We start from the raw sequence: 23,726 nt of genomic DNA on the forward strand, positions 1-23,726 counted from the left end.
TGATGTCCTTAGGTTAGTTAGGTTTAACTAGTTCTAAGTTCTAGGGGACTAATGACCTCAGCAGTTGAGTCCCATAGTGCTCAGAGCCATTTGAACCATTTGAGATGGAGGGGAGAGGAGGAAGCCGTGGTCTTGCTGCAGAATTTACGCAAACACCTGTCTGCAGTGAGGGAATCCAAACACATCTACATCTACGTGAGTACTCTGCTATTCACAGTAAAATGCCCGGTAGAGGGTTCAATGAACCACCTTCAAGCTGTCTCTCTACCGTTCCACTCTCGAGCGGCACGCGGGAAAAACGAACACTTAAATTTTTCTGTGCGAGCCATGATTTCTCTTATTTTATCGTGATGATCATTTGTCCCTATGTAGGTGGGTGCCAACAGAATGTTTCGCAATCGGAGGAGAAACCTGGTGATTGAAATTTCATGAGAAGATCCCATCGCAATGAAAAACGCCTTTGTTTTAATGATTGCCACTCCAATTTACGTACCATGTCTGTGACACTATCTCCCTATTTCGTGATAATATAAAACGAGCTGCCCTTCTTTGTACTGTTTTGATATCATCCGTCAGTCCCACCTGATGCGGATCCCACACCGTACAGCAACACTCCAGAATAGGCCTTCCTAATAAAGCGTGGTGTAAGCACTCTCTTTGGTAGACCTGTTGCACTTTCTAAGTGTTCTGCCAATGAATCGCAGTCTTTGGTTTGCTCTATCTACAATATTATCTATGTGATCGTTCCAATTTAGGTTATATGTAATTGTAGTCCCTAAGTATTTAGTTGAATTTACAGTCCGCAGATTTGTTTGACTTATCGCGTAATTGAAATTTAGCTGATTTCTTTTAGTACTCATGTGAATAACTTCACACTTTTCTTTATTCAGGGTCAATTGCCACTTTTCGCACCATACAGATATCTTATCTAAATCATTTTGCAAGTCGTTTTGATCATCTGATGACTTTACAAGACGGTAAATGACAGCATCATCTGCAAACAATCTAAGACAGCTACTCAGATTGTCTCCTATATCGTTAATATAGATCAGGAACAATAGAGGGCCTATAACACTTCCTTGGGGAACGCCGCATATTACTTCTGTTTTACTCGATGAGAAGACGCTTGTGAGGAACGGTGTCGAAAGCAACGTTGGACAGGATGACCGAACGATGGTTTCAGTCCTACCCAGCCCTAAAGAATACGGACACCCCTATGTAATGCAGAATTGCCAGCCGGTGTGGCCGAGCGGTTCTAGGCGCTTCAGTATGGAACCGCGCGACCGCTACGGTTGCAGGTTCGAATCCTTCCTCGGGCATGGATGTGTGTGATGTCCTTAGGTTAGTTAGGTTTAAGTAGTTCTAAGTTCTAGGGGACTAATGACCTCAGATGTTAAGTGCCATAGTGCTCAGAGCCATTAATACAGAATTGATCACTAGGTGTCACGAGAGGCATATCAATCAGTGCCTTGGAGGCGTGGAGTGTTGTATTGTGTAGACAAGCAGTAACAGCAGAATGGGACGTTGAGAAAAGCTCAGCGACTTCGACCGTAGGCTAGCCATTGGATGTCAACTAACGATGCCATCAGAGACATTTCAGCCGTTCTAAAGCTTTAGGTGATGTGAGTGCGAAGTGGAAAAGAGAAGGAAGAACCACAGCTAAACAAAGACCAGGTAGACATCATGTGCTAAGGGAGAGGGACCATCGAGCGTTGCACAGGGTCGCTCTAAAAAATCTCCTAAAATCAGCAAGAGGAATCACCCGTGAGTTTCAGAGTGCTTCGGCAGTCCAGCTACCACAATGACTGTTGATAGGGAGCTAAAGATGGGGGTACAGTGGGGCAGCAGCTCCTCGTAGGCCACACGTCTCTCTAGTCAGTGCTATGTGGCAGTTGAGGTAGTGTAAACAGTGATGCTGGAAGCGAGTGATTTGGTGGGACGAATCACGCCGTACCTTGTGGCAATCCGATGGAAAGATCTGGGTTTGGCGAATGCTTGGAAAATGTTACCTGCCAACACGTGTAAAGCCAAGCGACAGGAGAAATGCGCTGGTGACTCCCGTATATAAGAAGGCTAAAAGAACGGACCCGCAAAATTACAGACCAATATCCTTAACATCGGTTTGCTGAAGAGTTCTAGAGCATGTTCTGAATACGATTGTAATTTCCTAGAGACCGAAAAACCCATGTCCACAAATCAGCACGGCTTTAGAAAGCATTGCTCATGCGAACCCAGTTGCTCTTTTCTCACATGATATTGAGACGCCCGCTGAACCCGCTGGGCAGAACAGGTAATAGGATTGTGGAAAGGGCCAAGGGTTGAGATCAGTTTCTGCTTCTAATTGTCATTTGTTGTAATTTAGCAACTCTTTCACGACTGAAGGCCTCCAACGAGAAATCGTAACAAGATAAAAATCCAATTAAGATAGCAATAAAGTAATCCAAAAAACAATATTCGCAAAGTGCAATACAAATGGCTGAGGACCGGCAATTAATTTCCAAAATTTTACAATATATTACCATAACTTTTAAAGGCAGGTGGTTCGAATAGCTCTGAGCACTATGGGACTTAATGTCTGAGGTCATCAGTCCCCTATAACTTAGAACTACTTAAACCTAACTAATCTAAGGACATCACACACATCCATGCCCAAGGCAGGATTCGAACCTGCGACCGTAGCGGTCGCGCGGTTCCAGACTGAAGCGCCTAGAATCGCTCGGCCACAGCGGCCGGTGAGGCCAGCATGTTTAACAACAAGAAACCTTAAAAATCAACAAGATAAAATCCAATTAAGATAGCAACAAAATAATTTAAGGAAACAACATGTGGAAGGTGCAATACCAATGGCTGAGGGCCACAATCAGAGTTCAATATTTCAAAATATATTACCATAATCTTTAAAGGCAGACGGCCTCAGTGTTTAAGCATGAAAGGTAAATTTAAAAATTAATTTTGCAAAATTTTAAGAAACAAACAATAACCATAAGCCTTCAATTTAAAAAAGCTGACGACAGATAATTAAACATCGGTGGCACTCAGAAGGCCTCCATGGAGGTCGGTCTGCCCTCGTTCACTTAGGTGAGACAGGTGGTGAGCTCAACTATACTTGATCCGTCGGAACCCAACCAGGGGACAGCCACGGACCGATCGACACAACGACTTGCTTCCCGTCAATCAGTACATGAGAACTCAAACCGGCAATGTTACAAACGTGATAATCCACAATCAAATATGCAAATGTATTAAGCTGTGAAGACGCAAGAAACGACACAACATGAAACACCACTAAATTTTAACGTCCTGAGTCGGTGAACCACATAGCTCGTAGCGATCGGACAGCTCCACACACTCTCCGACACTGCGCAGAGACCGGCAGCGGACCCAGCCGACCGCGCCACACATAGATATCCTCACTGGTCCCCACCAACAGACCGACTCCTCTCAGAATGCCGACAACATCTCAAATGGTCATCAGTGGAAATAACACCAACTACACACACAACCTGACAAACACTTGCACAAAGACCTGAACAATACGCAACAGTAACTAAGCACACACGAAGACAAATCGGGAGTCGATGCACACACACGCAGCCGACTCAAGAACGATCGGCGAGCTCAAACGCGTCGTCCTGTAGAACGACCGACCGACGATCCACCAAGACCATGACCCGGCTCAAGTAATGCATGGCGGCAATGGTCGGGCGAGCCATGTCGATGCAGACCTCACTGCTGCTCCAACCCGAGTGCCCTAGTGCCACATTGCCACTCCCCGACTGGCAGGTCCGGACTGCGCTCCAGACGCCTTCCAACTAACTGGCAGCCCGATCTCGCGACCCGAACTGCCGACACGAACTCCCAATCCCAACTCCAATCGCTTAGACAGAGAACGACCGGGAAGAAATAGCAGTCCAGCAAAGATACTACGAGAGGAGATATATCGATACGCGCTGCTAACGCCGCTCACAGTCAGGCAAGGCAGCAACTGAGTGACAGTACTAATTTAAAGGTGGAAGCACATTTAAAAAGGAAACAGGGTGAAAATAGATGATGGCGGGAACACGAGCCACTCACGGCTCACATATACTGCGGACAATGAATAAAGAGCACAGGCAGATTCAATATTTCTGTATTTCCGAAGAGCATTCGACGCGGTACCCCACTTCAGACTATTAACGAAGGTACGTGCATATGGAATAGGCACTTAAGCAAGAGAATCCAGCATGTTGTCCTCAACGGTGAGTGTTCATCGGAAACAGGGGAATGCCCCAGGGAAGTGCGATAGGACCGTTGCCTACTTTCTGTGTACATAAATGATCTGCCAGACAGGGTGGGCAGGAATCTGTTTTTGTTCGCTGATGATGCTGTGGTCCACAGGAAGGTGTGGAAGATGGTTCTGAGCACTATGGGACTCAACTGCTGTGGTCATCAGACCCCTAGAACTTAGAAGTACTTAAACCTAACTAACCTAAGGACATAAAACACATCCATGCCCGGGGCAGGATTTGGACCTGCGACCGTAACAGCAGCGCGGCTCCGGACTGGAGCGCCTAGAACCGCACGGCCACGGCGGCCGGCAGGTGTGGAAGATAAGTGGCTGTATGTTGATACAAAATGACCTACACAAAATTTCTAGTTGGTGTGATGAATGGCAGCTGACTCCTAATTTAGAAAAATGTAAGTTAGAGCGCATGAGTAGGTAAAACAAACCAGAAAAGTTCGGACACAGCATTACTAGAGTAGTGCTTGACACACTCACGTAGTTTGAATATCTGGGCGATATGAAATGGAACGAACACGTGAGGATTGTTATAGGGAAGACGAATCGTCGACTTCGGTTTATTGAGAGAATTTTAGGAAGGCGTGGTTCATCTGGACGCTAGTGCTACCTGCTTTTGAGTGCTGCTCGAGTGTTTGCGATCCGCACCAGATCTGACTGAAAGAATATAAAGGATGGGGCCCCTCCACGCCCACACCAACGTGGTGACCAAACCAAAAGTTCTACTGTCACCTCCGTAAACATGTTAGTTTTTGAATCAGGCGTCACAGGATGCGGGCTGTGATGTTGCCCATGCGTCTGGGTAAGATTACTCATTAACATGGTCCATCAGGAGATAGAAGTGGTCGAAAGCGATCGAAGGGTAGCGGTTGTAAGGGCAGAAAAAAAGTGCCAAGGCAAGAGCCAAGGAAAAAAAAAACCTCTGCGACAGTAGGACGGGTAGTAAGGGCAGTAGCGGCTTGCTATCTGCGACAGTGCATGCAAGGTGTGGTTGTGTTAGTTCGAGGTATCGTGCATCGTTACCTTTGTCGTTGTTGGAGCTTGTTGCGGCGCTTGCTGCAGTTGCTGCGTCCCTGCAACAGTTCAAGGTCGTTGTAGATTAGTGGGTGATCGGTCATAGATCGGCTCACAGACGGTGTAGGGGGTGAGTGTGGCTGGTTTGCGTGCTGTGTACAGTACGGTTTCCCTGCGGTTGCCTGTTTCTCGGCTAGTCGCATATCTGGGTTTCCAGTAATAACTGTGTTGCAGGGGCTCGCCAGTACTGTCGTGTTAGCGTTCTATGGACCATAGATGTTTAGTTCCTAGCCAGTAATGTCTTTGGTCTGTTATGCTTCCATCTATGGTTGTGGTCGTAGTTACCCAGAGAAAGGATAAACGGGTTGCGCGAGTGTCTCGTGTTATTGTACAGTCGTGTGGAGAGTTTTTGGAACACCTGCAAGATAGTATCTAGCCGGTATTCCCGGTGAAGGTCCGCGATGCGTAGTGGGCGCAGCGTATCCCCAGACAGGGGCTGCGTACGTCATCAGGGGTCTAATAAGTGTCATGTACATGGACCTAGACACCCTCCTGTTCAGCGTGCTACGCCTGTTAAGCATAGGGTAGAGTTGTTTGAGCCTCGCGTTAGCTTTGTTGGTCACGTGTTGAATGTGGTCCCCCCCAGAGTAGTTTCCTGTCCAGCCAGACACCGAGGTATCTGACCTTCTCGCGGAAACGTATTGGGCGTATGTGTAGTGTTATTGGGTTGCAGTGCTGATGTTTGCGCAGTTGCTTCGGTCTTCTAGTGAACAGAACGGCCTCACACTTGTCGACGCTTACTCTAACACGCCATTTCACCAGCCAAGGCTCCGCCGTTCTGAGTGCAGTCTGTAGTCGTGAGTTAATGTTAGACGGCTTCCAATCTTGCGCAAGGATGGCAGTGTCATCCGCGTAGATTGCTACCGTCGTGTTATGTGTAGCTGGGAGGTCGTTAATGTAGAGGTTAAACAGTAAGGGCCCTAGGATACTTCCTTGGGGTACTCCTGCCTGTATACCATGTCGTGTCGATTGTTTGCTCTGCACGTCGGTGTTGAAACTCCTGTCCGTGAGATATGAGTGTATGAGACGTACGAGCCTGTCGGGGAACCCTGCGTCGCTAAGTTTGCGTATTAGGCCGTTGTGTCATAGACGATCGAAAGCCTTTTCGATGTCCAGGATCACCGCCCCAGTTGCCTTGTTTGTGTTGTACCCGTGTGTTATGTATTCAACGACGCGGAGGAGTTGTTATATTGTTGAGTGGTGATTCCTGAAACCGAATTGCTCCGGTCTCAGGGTGTCGTTTGTGATGCAGTGCCTGGTGAGTCGTTTTAATATTACCTTCTCAACGATCTTGCTGAGCGCGCTCAGCAGACTGATGGGTCGTGACCGCGCTCAGCAGACTGACGGACTGATAGAAAACATCGAAGCAATTCAGAGGCCAGCTGCGAGATTTGCTACCACTAGCATGCAAGTGTTACGGAAATGCTTCGGGAGCTCAAGTGGGAATCCCTGCAGGGAAGATGACACTCATTTCGAAGAACACTACTGAGAACATTTAGAGAACCGGCATTTGAAGCTGACTGCAGAACGATCCTACTGCGTCAACATACATTTCACGTAGGGATCAAGAAGATAAGATACGAGAAATCAGGGCTCACACGAGGGCATGTACAGCGTCGTTTTTCCCTCGCTCTATCTGCAAGTGGAAGAGGAAAGGACTAGTAGTGGTAAAGGGTACCCTCCGCCACGCACTGTACGGTGGCTCTCGGAGTGTGTATGTAGATGTAGATGTAGTGCCACTAGCGAATTACGGAGTAGGTGGTGTACGTGGCTGTGTTTCTCGTGTTTAGGGTATGGTCCTCTTATTATGCACAAATAAACGCTAAATACAGAAGGATATGAACACATTTTGTAGTATTGTGTACTACGTACACTAGAGGAACAGTTTGGAAAAGATGATTGCACCCCTTGTAATAAAGTAGCAGCTATGAAGCGACGGTTGTGAACAACATTCCTGAAATGGTCTGGCCTTCGCAGGGTTCTGTCTTGAACGCAATGGAACATCTTTTGGATAACACTTAACACTTCCGGGCTGAGATGCCATGGTCCATACACAACACTCTCCCCTGACGTTTCGCCTTCTACTGTGGAAGGCATCGTCCGAGGACAATCGGCGAACTCATCGAGAGCACGAGTGAGCGCCGTATATATAAGACATCCAAAGGGTGCCGCTGTCAATCACGTGACGTCGGCTGTGCTATGATCTCTGATATTGCCAACTTTCTCAATTGAAATTAATCGATTGTCATGCTGTTGTTGCAATGTTGACATCCATATCTTCTCCAGCTTAATGCCTTCATCTTTTCTATTAAAATTATTGCAGTGTTTGGCAATCTCAATTGCCTACCTGTACATTCGCGCATAATAATGCTACTTCTTTGCTATGACGGTCGTCTCACTAAACTTTATTTCATGATCACCTTCCTGAAACATATGTTCCGCTACAGCCGATTTATCAATATGTCCGAGGCGGCAGTTCCTTTTATATTCACCCAGACGGGTGTTGAAGCTTCTTTTTGTTGTGCCTATATAGAACTTTCCACAACGGCACGGAATTTTACAGACACCTGGTGTAGCTAGAGGAGCTTAAACATTCTTTTATTATCGAAGTGGATCTGAAAACAGTTTCCACATCGTACTTTCTTAAAGTTTTTCCAATGCTATCAGTGACCTTACTGATGAATGGAAAGAACACTTTCCCCTTGGGTTGATGTCGATCCTCGTCCGTCCTGGTTGTCAGTCTAGCGTGTAGTGCACCATCTATCTCTCTGTTGGAATACCCATTGGTATGAAGGTCGCTATAAGGTGTTCAATCTCGTCATCTAAGTGAGCTGGTTCACATATTTCGTGCGCCCTGTCTATTAATGTTTTAATCACCCCTCTTTTATGTCTTAGGTGGTGGTTAGAAGCTTTCTGCAGATAACGATCAGTGTGTGTGTCTTTTCGCACTCTCGTTGCAGTTCGCCGATTGTCCTCGGAAGATGCCTTCCGCAGTCGAAGGCAAAACGTCAGGGGAGAGTCCTGTGTATGGACCACGGCATCTCAGCCCGGAAGTGTTAAATGATGACAACGCCTGCCGTGAAAGCCTTCATTCCATGATCTTTTGGATAAGTTAGAACAGTCATTTCGATCCGGAACCCAACGTACAACATTTGTCTGGTTTCTGCACTGGAGGAAGAACGAGCTGCCATTCCTCCGCAGAAATTCAGACACGTCACTGAATGTGTCACCAGCAAAGGTCAGGTCGTCATACAGACGAAGGATCGACTCACCTGCCTCTTAATGTCCATTAATACCTGTCCGGATACGTTTGATCAGATAGTGTACATCTTGATTACCGAAACACATTGCTTCGTGGCTCGTAGAAAACTTTTCACATGCAGGCGATTGTTTAATATATGGAATATACTACGGGAAAATCACCATAAACAGTGCGGCTTTCCCCGTGATCTAGAGATTATCACAAAAATAACTTAGTGATGCTGGATACTAATGCGGATGTTCCGGGTTCAGTTTGTGGTGACGACATTGAATACAGCTGTGCGGAAAGTTCTGGAACGAGGTGTTGTGAGAAGCTACAAAATTGACAACTAAGCCACCGAAGTGGCGTCACATCCAAAGGCTAGCACCAAGCTGGAAGCCAAATGCCAGTATTTTACCATAAACAGCGATTTACGCCATCGCTTTTATGTTGTTGCGTGGCACAAACTACGCAGGCTCGTGTTGCGAACGGCGTATCGTGTGACAGATAAAATTGACGGTAAACCGATGGCCGAAAATGTCGCAGAGCATGAACGTGTACTCAAATCAGTAACGACGAAGGAAGTCAGAATCGTTTTACACTACAACATATAACGACACAGAGTTCCAGATCAGAGTTTTCAGATCCGTAAACGCGAGGTAACAGTCGTATTCGGGAATCGGCGAAAGTAAGACTTGAGGACCGCGATACGAGCTGCTCTCTAGGTTGGGTATTAATTTTTTGTAGAGGATTAATAGCCATACCTACTTCACGTGTTTCCCGCGATCCCTTTGTCACGCCAACTGATGACAGAACCACACTAATGAGCCAAAGCATCATGATCTCCAGATTGATAGCGTGTAGTCCGCCTTTAGAACGCAATACAGGAGCAATTCTGCAGTGTATGGATTCGACAATTTCTTGCTAGGTTCCAGAGGTATGGGACATTAGGTGTCTACGCACATGTCAGGCAATTCCCTTAAGTTACAGGTCGGTGGTGTGTGGGCGAAGAGCAGGTCTCCAGTAAGGCCCCAGATATGTTCCATTTGATTCAGGTTAGGTGAATTTCGTACCCAAGACATGAAAGTGAGTTCGTTATAATGCTCCTCAAACCACTGCATCTCGCTTATGGCCTTGTACACTGACAGTTATCATGTTGGAAGGTGCCGTCAGCATCAGGTTAAGAGATCAAGCGGTAAAGGATGTAGATGATTAACAATAGTGTTAAGGTGGTCGACAGCTGGTATGGAGACTTTTGCGAGTATGGTTTGATAAGTCGGGTAAATTTCCATGAAAGAGTGAAACATATTTGTTCACCTACATGGTTGGTAAGCTTACTTATTCCAACAATCGTTAAAAAGTTTCAACAATGTACAGCGTACAGTTAATTGTTGACAGTCGTCTGAACTGGTCATTGTCGACTGTGATTGAAAGCGGAGAAAATCGAGTTTTGTGATGTTATTAAAATTTTTCATTTGAAGGGTTGGATTGCCGCACAAATCAGAATGGAACTGGATGAAGTATGCGTCAACACTGCACCATCATTGAAGACCGTTTACTTTTGAATGAATGAATTTAAACGTGGTCGGACAAGCACCGAAAACGAAACGCGACCAGCTGTCCAGTTGAGGTCACCACGAAGGAAACCATTCTCAATATCCGTCATGTGGTAATACAAGACAGCCGAAAAAAATTTTGAGATTGCTGAGATCGCAGACATCTCAACTGAGCGATTGCATAATACCCTACAGGAGAATTGGCTATGAAGAAGATTTGTGCAAGGTGCGTGCTGCGATTGCTCACAGTAGACTAAAAGCACATCCAGCACAACATTTAAACGCACTGTTTGACGCTGTTTAATCCGAATCTACAAGGCTCTGATTCGGTTTACGACTGTTGATGAAACGTAGATCCTTCATTACACACCAGCGTCAAAACGGCAGTCAAAGCAATAGACAAACGCTTGTGAAAGTGCACTGAAGAGGGCGAAGGCCATTGTGTCAGCTGGTAAGGCGAGGGCCATTGATTTCTTGGTACTCCCAAGAAATAATCTTCAAACATATCTTGGGAAAAGGCAGAGCCCTAACTGGATGCTATTACAGTTCTTGTTCGTTGGTTTGAAACTTTCTTTGGCTGAAAAAAGGCAAAAGTTGCTCTTTAATCAGGATAAAGCAGCATCCCACATATCAGCGATAACAACGGCGAAAGTGCATGAACTGGGCTTTGAACTGGTTCCTTATCCTCCCTATTCACCAGACGTAGCCCCCAAATGACTTCTTCCTGTTCACTAACTGGAAGCTTTGGCTGACTGGGAAGAAACTTTTGTCAAATGAGGAAATGATAGTTGCAATCAACTAGTATTTTACAGAATTTGACAGAACCTATTTTCCGATGAGATGAAGAAGCTGGAGGATGACTGGACCAAGTGTGCAGCCCTCAAAGGAGACATTGTCGAGAAGTAAGGTGAGCCGTTCACGAAAGAAACATTTTTTCTTACTTTTTACCAGACTTATCAAACTGCCCTCATATTACTACCACAGATCTCACTGAAGCCTGGTGTCTAGCACTCGACAGAGTTAAGACCTTCGGTGGGTACCTTTTCAATTACATACTAATTTCCCGCACGGAGCGAGCGTTCGTGAAGTGTGGCTGACAAGCCGACAAATGTGACGTCACAAGTTAATCGCAGGGCCCGTATTTCTCGTGGGCCCAGCCCGCAAGGCTACCAAACGGAACGAAATCTTGTAATGTTTTGACTCGTCGGTGTATATGCCTCACAAATAATATCGCTACTACTGCATGATTCTGTCTCCATGTCTCCGGAATGTTAGACTCGCTCCGTAAGACACTGCGTAGAAGCATTCCGTCTGGTTAAAGTATTGTTTCGAAGTGGGACACGAATCCGGTTGGTTGCTTTTACTGTGTTCTCCAGGAGCTGCTAACCACTTGTCTCAGTAACTCTTATCCTCTCACTTCCTCTTCGCTGCTTTCCGCCTTCCTCAGAGACGCTACAGCGTACCTTGTTATGGCATTACTGGGGGAAAGGATGTCGCACTCATCGTGAATCATGCCTGCACAGCTTGGTCAATGAGACAAGAGCCCTCATTCGAACATAATACATTCCGCTGCTAAGTGAAAGATTCGCAATGTGCCCAAGTTTGGAAATGAAGCAAGGTCCCCAGGTATGTAATTGTGATTGGCTCGAAGTGCAGCAATAGAAGTCACTATGTAGCCCCGACGGCGAGTGTTCGTCGGAGTTAGGGGTAACACCAGGAGTGCCCCAGAAAAGTATGATAGGACTACTCTTATTCTCCATTTACATAAATGATCTGCTGGACAGCACGAGCAGGCATCTACTGCCGTTTGCTGATGACGCAGTGGTGTGCGAGACGTCGTCGTTGGGTGACTGTACGAGGGTATAGGATGACGTGGGTATAATTTAGAGTTGGTGTTATGAATGGCAGCTACCTCCAAATGTAGAAAAATATAACTTAATGCGGATGAGTAGTAAAAATAACCGTGTAACTTTCGAGTACAGCACTGACAGTGTGTAGCTTGACAGAGTCACATCGATTGAATACCTAGGCATACGAAACACAAAACGCACGTCATGTTGGTAGCAGGGAAGGCGAATGGTGACTCCCTTTTACTAGGAGAATTTTGGGATAGTGGATCTCTTCTCTAAAGGAGACGGCATGTAGAACACTAGTGCGACTCATTCTTGAGTACTGCTCGAGTGCTTGGGATCCCCAGAGAGTCGGATTAAAGGATGACATTGAAGCAGTTCAGAGGTGTGCTGCTTGGTTTGTTACCGATAGGTTCGATCAGAACGCAAGTGCTTCGGAGATGCTTCGTACACTCAAATGGGAATCCCTGGAGGGAAGACAATGTTCTTTTCGCGAGACCTAATGAGGATTAGAGAACCGGCATTTGATGCCGAATGCTGAACGATTCTATCACGAACGTACATTGCATGTGAGGACCGCAAACATAAGAGGAGAGAATTTAACGCTCGTTCGGAGGGTTATAGGCAGTTATTTTTCCCTCGCTCTATTTGCGAGTGGGACAGGATAGGAAATAGCAAGTAGTGGTATCATCCGCCACGCACCATAGGGATGCTTGGAGAGTATGTGTGTGAATGTAGATGTAAATCACAAGTGCACCCTTTGCTAGGTATACTGCGATACTGAAAATTTGTTCAGCTATCCAGCTGTTTCTAGCCTTATCATAAACGTGCTACTTCCGTCGGAGATCTCAGCCTAAAATGCGTGTAGTATGTGGCATGATGGCGCTATGATCTCTTCCCAGCTAGCACACTCTGTTATCAGTTAGGAGACACGCGGCATTAGGACGCGCATTACTTGCTGTATGACCAGTTGCACTCTACGAACGAGAGCATAATCAGATATTCACTCACTCTGTTGCCAACATATCAAAAGTTCAGAGCAACGTTCAGCACCACAAAGAGGATGTTTGGCACTTGCAATCGGTACTGGAAGAGGACAGAGATGTAACGCTACGAAATTTGGTACATAGTAGTCTGTTCACAGTGGATCAAGGCAAAAGGTCTACGTGCAGTGCTCGTACTCTCGACAAATTCTGTCAGCTAGTTCCATTGAACATCCAGTGCGTTGTTACTGTGTGCCATTGTGCATCCTGTGCGGCACTGTAGTAGCGTACGGTTTTCTGATAGCATAAAGCGCTCCATTGTGTACGTGGATCAGAAGACACTGTTGATGGCACCGACGTTTCGTTTGCGAGCATGTTCACTTGTCACTTTCTGTGCAACCAGGGTACTCTCGACGTCCACACCCCAGAATGTCCACTACGTCGACTTGGAAACACCGAGAAATCTGAGAGCAATATGAGCTCGTTTTGGCAGCAGTCAGTCTGCATACAGAGAACGTCCTCAGTGACCGCTCCGTTTTCTACGCCTGAGAGCAAGGTACTCCCACTCTCCCTCCTGTTCAGACGTCATCGACGCCTCCTAACGACTGCTTTAGCCCTGGTCTGTTGCTCACGTGACAACATGTGACCTCCCCTCCTTCTCCTTTGCATACGTCGTGGCTGTATCCGGTTTGGAGGGGCGCGCAAGGGCAGGGGAATCCCATCTTCCCCTCCCAAGCATCGGCTACCTCTCCGTCTTCCTTGCGGAATCGCCCATTCTGCACTTCCGCCGCCCAAACAGGTTCAGTTTCTCGCCGTGCCGTCCAGAATTCAGACTTAGGTTTCCCGTGGTTTTTCCAAACTTATCAAAGCCAATGCCGGTATGGTTTCTTTGAAAAGGAAACGGCCTACTTCCGTCTCCATCCTGTGCTCTTTCCGAACTTGTGTTCGGTTACTAATCATTGAAATGTTAAACACTAATCTTTTTTGTTCTGCGGTTTCAGCTATTATGTGGCTGTCTGATAGTTTTTTCGCTCTAAGCTGGTCGCCGGAAAATGTAGCACATCTACAACTTACTTGTAAGGCTACAATTATTTTTCACCTATTTATTTGAAAAACATGGTCTGTACCAGGATTTAAGGATACCCATATTGCTGGACATTCTGTAACGTACTACAATTTACAATTCTACCGAGGTTCACCTAATTAGTAAACCATGCCATAAGACACTATAGTCATTCTCTGTTTGGACAGATGTACCTTATAAAACACGTACTTTAATCATGTATGAAACATGGGGCTTTCACTAAGGTCAAAAATCGGACTACAGCGGATTCGATACATACGTCGTGCAGTGATGATTTCAGAATCCCTGGCTAATAACATAAATTGTTATTTAATTTTACTTTTACTTTACTGCTGCCTTTCAAAATCTTGCAAGATATGACTTTTTACTTATTTATAACATTGATAATACATTTTACGTAAATTTTTCAGCATGCAGCTATCTATTGAAACGATAATTCTTGAACTGCTTAGCGGTTCTGCTAAGCAAAAATAGCATTTATACCACATAGCATGTAGTTTACCTCATTCACAAAAGAAACAATGTAACATATCTCTCGGGAGTCAGTGAGTCAGTAAGTGGATTCATACTTTCGGCACACAGTATTTATTTCCTAAGGTACAGAACATACTTCTGTGGTCTGTCGATTTCCAAGTGGTCAACAGAATTATAAAGTATCTTAACAATGATCCAGAAGAGAGATTAAAAAGGAAACCACATTTATCGTTCTCTAAATCAGTTTAACAGGTAGAGAAAAGAAAAGGATAATACAGCTGATCATTACATCTTGATACCTGAGCATGGAAAATACGTTCGTCACGAGACCCTCTTCATAAGTTCTTCATACGCTCGATTTCTATCCTAAATTCACCGCACCTCTTTTGATGCCACCATCGATTTCACTGTCAATGCTTCACATTTTCTGCTTAAATAGTACTAAATTTTTAGCTTTATTTTCGAAATACTATCGTATAACATACTCTCATGGCAACGAATCACAGTACATTAAATTGTGCGGTCGAGGTGGCCAGTTTTGGGCACTAGAAAGTAATGTTAAAATGAGAACTCTTCATGCAGGAAGGAATTTGGTTCTATAGTGGTATGGGAAGTGGCGAAGTATTGCTGAAATCATAATTCCTCTACACCAGTTTTATCAAGCTATGGATTTAGAAACTAAGACACCATTTTCGTTTTGATCCACTTAGAGAGCATTCTCGTTCTTAGGCGGGCAGAATCGATGACACGCGCACTACAGAACTCATGTGAGTGCATATGTTTCTGAGCTCCAAGTGAGGCTGGTTTCTTTATTTGTCTCATCGTTGAACACGGTTTCTCAAGCAATACCATTATATCCCTGCCCTGCCGTCATCATCCCCCGTTCAATAAATTTACCTACACAAATGTTTTACAAATTTCTACGAAATGTACATTAATGTAAACGGCCAACTTTAACGTATTTAAAACATCTAAATGTTCCTAAAGAATTCAATGTTTCACAGAGTTTCTACAGTACATAGAGGAGAATGGGAGATTTGTTTGTAATCCTCGGCACGAAATAAAGAAAAGGGAAGGTGCAATAAAAGAAAATGAAATACGTGAACTCGAATATTCATTATACATCGTAAGAAGAACTTTTTTTGTTGAGAGCAGAATAAAGTAAACAGAATCTCTGCAAGATTACAGATTTAAGCTTTTCATTAACGATACGATTAAGTCGCTTCTTAACCTCCTTGCTTCTCAGAACGAAGCTTACAACCATAGATCGTTGGCGTTTAGAGTTTATCTTTGAGCAAGATGCCTGTCAGGTTGCATATGGACAGTTCGTGACAGTTGCTCCGTCCTCAAATGACCACCGCACGAATTAAGTATTATGTACTCACCATTATCATGCAAATATTATTCCACATTCATGACTGTACGTATTATCTCTGATGGTGTAACTCAAATGCTTGATGCATAACTATACTATGCGTATAAATAACGACATTTTAACCTAATGTTTGTGCAGAAAATCTTTATCCGTATTTTTCGACTGTAGCGTGTCATCACCAACATTTTGATATATTTCAAAGTAGTACAGCTCGGTCTATTTTGAAGAAGTTTGAATGACAATGTGCAGCCGATAGAAGTGAGTGCAGCGACCTTCATCCTTACTAACAGCATTCAAACGACGTGATATCTTCACTTACAAGCCGTAACACCAAGACGCAAGAAAAATCGAGTCCATCAGATGGAAAACACAGGTATAATACCCGTTAACTTTCAGTATTGTTTCAATAATTTAACATTTAACTAAAGAAAAAAATTATCTGCTGTGTTGACGAAGCTTTCTATCAAAAATAAATTCTTTTTACCTTCCACGAAGTAGTAACGTGATTGTCATCAGAACATTGCTATATCTCTTTTGTTATTATCGTTACGTTCTTCTTTGTGGTTGCTTTGGAAGATCCGATACATTTTTGTTTATATTGCTTACCATGCGCTTTTTTAAATGACATAGTTTTCTTTTGCTGGATTGTTCGTCTGTGTGTATTATTAGTTATTAGGTGTCAATAAAATATTTGAAATCAAACTGTAGTGTATGCTACAGATACTATCAATAATCAGTCCTCTATTCAAGATATGGTAGTGAATTATTTATTAGATGTTACACTGCTCTCTTATTATTATTGTTAGATTACCTTATTCTTGAGGTAGTTCATAAATCGTAGACGATGAAAAATATTAGACAGAAATTCGTCAATGAAATTTGTATGCAGATAGAACCTGACGCAGTCAATTGATTGTTATGACGTTTCTACAATGTTTAGTGTTAAGTGCTCTCCCATCAGCCACTACGCGGGAGTGCTGTAGTGACAAGCCAAATACTGCATTCAGTCCCTGTTTGTCCGAAGTCTACTCTTCATGCACGATTTTAAGTGTAGTTAACTGTCGACTGCGTCTTGTTTCAGGAAATTAAATCTCTGTCCTCTGATCGTGCCGCACATGTGCTAAGTTGTATTTTCCTCCTTCAATGATTACAGTTTTTCCGCTCATTTTATTTTTACTTCTTAATTGTTGGCAAACTTCATCAGACAAAATATTCGAGACTAAGCCCTAACTAGGCTGGGAAATGTGGGTCAAAGAATTCGTTCCTACTACTAATAAAAAAAAAAATCCAGTCTTTGCCGGTATCGATTTGGCAAACCTTGGATAACGTGATCGTATTGTCTCTTTGCTGACGGTACTCCGTTTCGTAACTACTATAACATCCTCCTGTACGCCCCCTCTTAACAGCACTATATCTGGTGGCTCAGGGGTTAAGACGCTGGAGTCGTACTTGAAGGAAAATTGGATCTAATCTCCGTCAGACCATTCACATTTAGGTTTCGTGTGGTTTCCCTTAATCGCTTAATGCAAATGATGGGATGGTTCCTCTGATGTGATACGGCCGATTTCGTTCCCCAACTCGAGCTTTTGCTACGTCTCTAACGACTCCGTTGTCGACGAGACGTTAAACCTTAACTTTGTTTCTTTACCTTCCTTCGTTAACAGAAAAGAATTTCTATTACTAAAATGGTTTAGTTTAGACGTATGTCGTATTTTGGGTCACTAAAATAAAATTACAGTAGGAATTCGAACTGTTTTGGCCGTTCGTTTCATATGCTGAAATATTAGTCTCATATTGGCGCTTATTTAAAAGACGTGGACAAGAACTACGTTCGTATAGGGCATCGTTTCAGATTAGCTACTGTTAGTTTGATGCACTGGCAAACCTAGGTCATCACATCCCTTCTCCGACTCGGAAAGACGACACATAAACTGTTTTGAATCTACAGTAAGGGAAGTCTACATTATTCACAGCTTAAGAACGACACGACGTACTTCCACGTAGATTAAGGTCACATTGTAGTGATAGACAGGACATCCCAACAAAGAAACAAGTGTCAATCAGACGATGATCAATACTTGTCATACATGAGCTATGCGATGAGTGGGATAACACTGCGAAAGAAATAAACGTGATTTGTGCCACACCGTTACATCTCTCTGTAATTGGAGTCTTGCTTTCTGTAACTTAACTCATCAATCTGGCAAAATTCTTAGAGCCATCGCTGAATTTCATCACACAGTTAAGACGGGGTATCTGTCACGTCGTTACTCGTGATTGGCCTCTTATGGCCTACATCTTGTGTCTGGAGACTGCCGGTAAACTCTTTGAAATGACTGCCTGGAGCTCACCAATGTTGCTGAAACTATTTCATTGTGTCCGAGGATTCTGTCGTGCGAAACTTCTCCACGTCGTGTGTTTGATCATTAGGTTGTAAAAGTTCACCAAAAGACCAGGCTCTGCTCATAACGGAAATGCAGTAACGGCTGTGATGTTGTAGGCGCAATGCACAGCTTCTCGTTATCTTTGAATCAGGGCTATTCGGAAGAGGCGTTACCACTTTTCAATACAGACAGCACAATTCTACATCTATATCCACGTCTACATCTATAATCTGCGAACCATTGTGAAGTGTACAGCCGAGGACGTGATCTGTACCGGTTTTTAGGTTTTTTTCTGTTCCATTGACGAATGGAATGCGGGAAAAATGATTGCTTAAATGCCTCTCTGCCTGCTCTAATTAATCTAATTTTATCCCTAGGGGAGCAATATGTACAGGTCTGTAGTATATTTCTAGGTCCATCATTTGAAGCCGTGTCTATAAACTCTGTCAGTAGATTATCTCGGGATAGTTTCCGTCTGTCTTCAAGAGTCCTCCAGCTCTTTCAACATCTTAGTAACTCTCTCCCGCGGGTCAGACAAACCTGTTACCATTCGTGCTGCCCCCCTCTATATACTTTCAATATCCACCGCTAGTCCCATAAGGTATGGGTTCCACACACTCGAGCAGTATTGCAGGACGGGTCGCATGAGCGATTTGTAAGCAATATCCTGTGTAGGTTCTTTGCATTTCCCTAGTAATCCACAAAATAAATAAATAAATAAACAAATGGAAGTCTTCTATCAGCATTACACATGACTGTACCTACTATGTGTTATATCCAAGTATTTGTATGAGTTTACAGATCCACTAATATTACATCCCCTTAGTGAAGTGCACGATTTTATATTTTTGAACAGTTAAAGTAAGCTGCCAATCATTGAACCAAATTTGAAATCTTATCAGGGTCTGACTGAATATTTGTACAGCTTCGTTCATACTGTATTTCGCTGTAGATAGCTGCATCATCTGCGATAAGTCTGAAGTTACTCTTAATATCGTATGCATGATCAAATTCCGATTCATTGGAAGAAGCTGACTATCTTTTACACTGATTGCCCGGTTTTTCTCCTTTTGTTTTATTTTCTTCCTGTTATGGTCAACTTTCTTATCCTATCACAGAAGGTTAATTACAATACGACTATCATTTACTAAGCAATACACAGCAGTAAGTGACATAGCTCTAGTTTCCCCTGATATGATTGGCTGTTTCGGAAGAAAGTAAAATTTAACGCAGAACTCGAAAGAATTTGATTCGGTATTCTTCAGTGCACTAATCATAGTGAGATACACTGAAGAGCCAAAGTAACTGGTACTCCTGCCTAATGTCGTGTAGGGCCCCCGCGAGAACGCAGGAGTGCAGCAACACTACGTGGCATGGACTCGACTGATGTCTGAAGCAGTGCTGCGAGGAGCTGACGCCATGAGTCCTGCAGGGCTGTCCATAAATCCGTAAGAGGTACGACGGGGTGGAGATCTCTACTGAACAGCACGTTGCAAGGCATCCCAGATGTGCTCAATAATGTTCTTGTCTAGGGAGTTTGATGGCCAGCGGAAGTGGTTAAACTCAGAAGAGTGTTCCTGGAGCCAGTCTGTAGCAATTCTGGGCGTGTGGGGTGTCGCATTGTCCTGCTGTAATTGTCCAAGTCCGTCGGAATGCGCGATGGACATGAATAGACGCAGCTGACCAGACAGGATTTTTACGTACGTGTCACCTCTCTGAATCGTATCTAGACGTATCAGGGGTCGCATGTCACTCTAACTGCACACGCTCCACACCATTACAGAACCTCCACTAGCTTGAACAGTCCTCTGCTGACATGCAGGGTCTATGGATTCATGAGATTGTCTCTATACCCGCACACGTCCATCCACTAGATACAATTTGAAACGAGACTCGTCCGACCAGGCAACATGTTTCCAGTCATCAACAGTCAAATGTCGGTGTTGACGGGGGCAGGCGAGGCGTAAAGCTTTGTGTCGTGCAATCATCGAGGGTACACCAGTGGGCCTTCGGCTCAGAAAGTCCATATCGATGATGTTTCGTTTAATGTTTCGCACGCTAACACTTGTTGATGGCCCTGCATTGATTTGTGTATCAATTTGCGGAAGGATTGCACTTCTGTCACGCCGAACGATTCTCTTCAGGATCTTTTTCCAGCCGCAGCGATGTCGGGGATTTGATGTTTTACCGGATTCCTGATATTCACGGTACACTCGTGAAACGGCCGTACGTGAAAATCCCCACTTCATCGCTGCGTCGGAGACGCTGAGTCCCATCGCTCGTGCACCGATTATAACACCACATTCAAACTCACTTGAATCTTAATAACTTGCCATTGTAGCAGCAGTAATCGATCTAACAACCGCGCCAGACACTTGTTATCTTATATAAGTGTTGCCGACCACAGTGCTGTAATCTGCCTGTTTACATATCTCTGTATGTGAATACGCATCCCTATACTAGTTTCTTTGACGCTTCAGTGTACACTTCGAAGACCTGAGTGTCTTAATCTATGCCACTTATCCAACTAGGGGAAAAGTGACCTACAGTTTAATATGAACCACGACTTGTTTCTGGCGAATCTCCTCGATGTAAGAGGTAAATGCTAGGGTGAGGGATTCGATCCCACGACCTTCAATTTCCAGTCACGTGCTTTATTATCAGACTACCTGACTACACGAAAGATAATGGCCGCCATGCCCGTAGCTAACCAAGAATGGCGGTGTAGCACTCCTACTCAGTCTCCTACGGTAGAAACACAGATCACCCTTTATTGCATTTAGCCCTTGAAATCTTCTCGATGTTGATGTTGACATTTCAGGCTGCTGCCCCTGGCTGTGCTGCGGCAAAGCTCCAGCTGAGGATGCACCGTCTCCAGTGCTGGCAACCAAGGTGACGGCCCTGTCGAACGGCACGGAGCTGCGAAGTCTGCCGGCAGCCCACAGTGGATCCAATGCACGAGAGGGACCAGTCAAACAGGTATTTTTCTACACTACACCGCTTGCTACCTACAAGGGAACCTCCCCATCGCACCCCCCTCAGATTTAGATATACACTCCTGGAAATTGAAATAAGAACACCGTGAATTCATTGTCCCAGGAAGGGGAAACTTTATTGACACATTCCTGGGGTCAGATACATCACATGATCACACTGACAGAACCACAGGCACATAGACACAGGCAACAGAGCATGCACAATGTCGGCACTAGTACAGTGTATATACACCTTTAGCAGCACTGCAGGCTGCTATTCTCCCATGGAGACGATCGTAGAGATGCTGGATGTAGTCCTGTGGAACGGCTTGCCATGCCATTTCCACCTGGCGCCTCAGTTGGACCAGCGTTCGTGCTGGACGTGCAGACCGCGTGAGACGACGCTTCATCCAGTCCCAAACATGCTCAATGGGAGACAGATCCGGAGATCTTGCTGGCCAGGGTAGTTGACTTACACGTTGGGTGGCACGGGATACATGCGGACGTGCATTGTCCTGTTGGAACAGCAAGTTCCCTTGCCGGTCTAGGAATGGTAGAACGATGGGTTCGATGACGGTTTGGATGTACCGTGCACTATTCAGTGTCCCCTCGACGATCACCAGTGGTGTACGGCCAGTGTAGGAGATCGCTCCCCACACCATGATGCCGGGTGTTGGCCCTGTGTGCCTCGGTCGTATGCAGTCCTGATTGTGGCGCTCACCTGCACGGCGCCAAACACGCATACGACCATCATTGGCACCAAGCCAGAAGCGACTCTCATCGCTGAAGACGACACGTCTCCATTCGTCCCTCCATTCACGCCTGTCGCGACACCACTGGAGGCAGGCTGCACGATGTTGGGGCGTGAACGGAAGATGGCCTAACGGTGTGCGGGACCGTAGCCCAGCTTCATGGAGACGGTTGCGAATGGTCCTCGCCGATACCCCAGGAGCAACAGTGTCCCTAATTTGCTGGGAAGTGGCGGTGCGGTCCCCTACGGCACTGCGTAGGATCCTACGGTCTTGGCGTGCATCCGTGCGTCGCTGCGGTCCGGTCCCAGGTCGACGGGCACGTGCACCTTCCGCCGACCACTGGCGACAACATCGATGTACTGTGGAGACCTCACGCCCCACGTGTTGAGCAATTCGGCGGTACGTCCACCCGGCCTCCCGCATGCCCACTATACGCCCTCGCTCAAAGTCCGTCAACTGCACATACGGTTCACGTCCACGCTGTCGCGGCATGCTACCAGTGTTAAAGACTGCGATGGAGCTCCGTATGCCACGGCAAACTAGCTGACACTGACGGCGGCGGGGCACAAATGCTGCGCAGCTAGCGCCATTCGACGGCCAACACCGCGGTTCCTGGTGTGTCCGCTGTGCCGTGCGTGTGATCATTGCTTGTACAGCCCTCTCGCAGTGTCCGGAGCAAGTATGGTGGGTCTGACACGCCGGTGTCAATGTGTTCTTTTTTCCATTTCCAGGAGTGTAAGTAAGCACAGTGGATAGGCCTTTAAAAACTGAACACAGATCAATCGAGAAAACAGGAAGAAGTTGTGTGGAACTATGAAAAAAATAAGCAAAATATACAAACTGAGTAATCTATGTGCAAGATAGGCAACATCAAGGGAAGTCTGAGCTCAGGAGCGCCATGGTCCCATGGTTAGCGTGAGCAGCTGCGGAACGAGAGGTCGTAGGTTCAAGTCCCCCCTCGAATGAAAAGTTTACTTTTTTTATTTTCGCAAATTTATTATCTGTCCGTTCGTTCATTGACGTCTCTGTTCACTGTAGTAAGTTTAGTGTCTGTGTTTTGCGACCGCACCGCAAAACCGTGCGATTAGTAGACGAAAGGACGTGCCTCTCCAATGGGAACCGAAAACACTTGATCGCAAGGTCATCGGTCAACCGATTCCTCCACAGGAAAACACGTCTGATATATTCTGTACGACACTGGTGATGGCATGTGCGTCACACGACAGGAATATGTTGTCGACCCACCTAACTTGTACACTTGGCGAATGGGTAAAAAGATTCTTCTACCTTGCCCGATTTAGGTTTTCGTGTGGATGTGATAATCACTCCCAAAGAAGTGTTTAGGTGTAGCGTCCCCATACTACGGCACAGTTACCTCGCATCGGACGGACAGATAATAACTGTCTGAAAATAAAAAATTAAACTTTTTCACGCGAGGGAAGACTTGAACCCTGACGGACGGACGGACAGATAATAATTGTCTAAAAATAAAAATTTAAACTTTTTCACGCGAGGGAAGACTTGAACTAAGGACCTCTCATTTCTCAGCTGCTTACGCTAACCACGGGACCACAGCGCTCCTGAGTTCATACTGTCCTTGATGTTGCCTATCTTGCGCATGGACTACTCAGTTTTTATATTTTGCTTATTTTTTTCATAGTCTCACACAACTTCTTCCTGTTTTCTCGATTGATCTGTG

General features: G+C 45.2%; 1 protein-coding gene across 1 annotated transcript in view; it reads left to right on the plus strand.

Annotated features, from left to right (window-relative positions):
* Positions 1-23,726, plus strand: part of LOC126413955 (protein unc-13 homolog 4B-like) — a 176,763-nt gene that overhangs the window by 36,439 nt on the left and 116,598 nt on the right. Inside the window, exon 2 of the mRNA XM_050083307.1 lies at positions 21,122-21,279. Coding sequence (XP_049939264.1) covers positions 21,122-21,279 — 158 coding nt within the window. The remainder of the gene's footprint in view (positions 1-21,121; positions 21,280-23,726) is intronic.

This window comes from Schistocerca serialis, chromosome 1 (assembly GCF_023864345.2).
Source record: "Schistocerca serialis cubense isolate TAMUIC-IGC-003099 chromosome 1, iqSchSeri2.2, whole genome shotgun sequence".
NCBI classification, from domain to species: Eukaryota; Metazoa; Arthropoda; class Insecta; order Orthoptera; family Acrididae; genus Schistocerca; species Schistocerca serialis.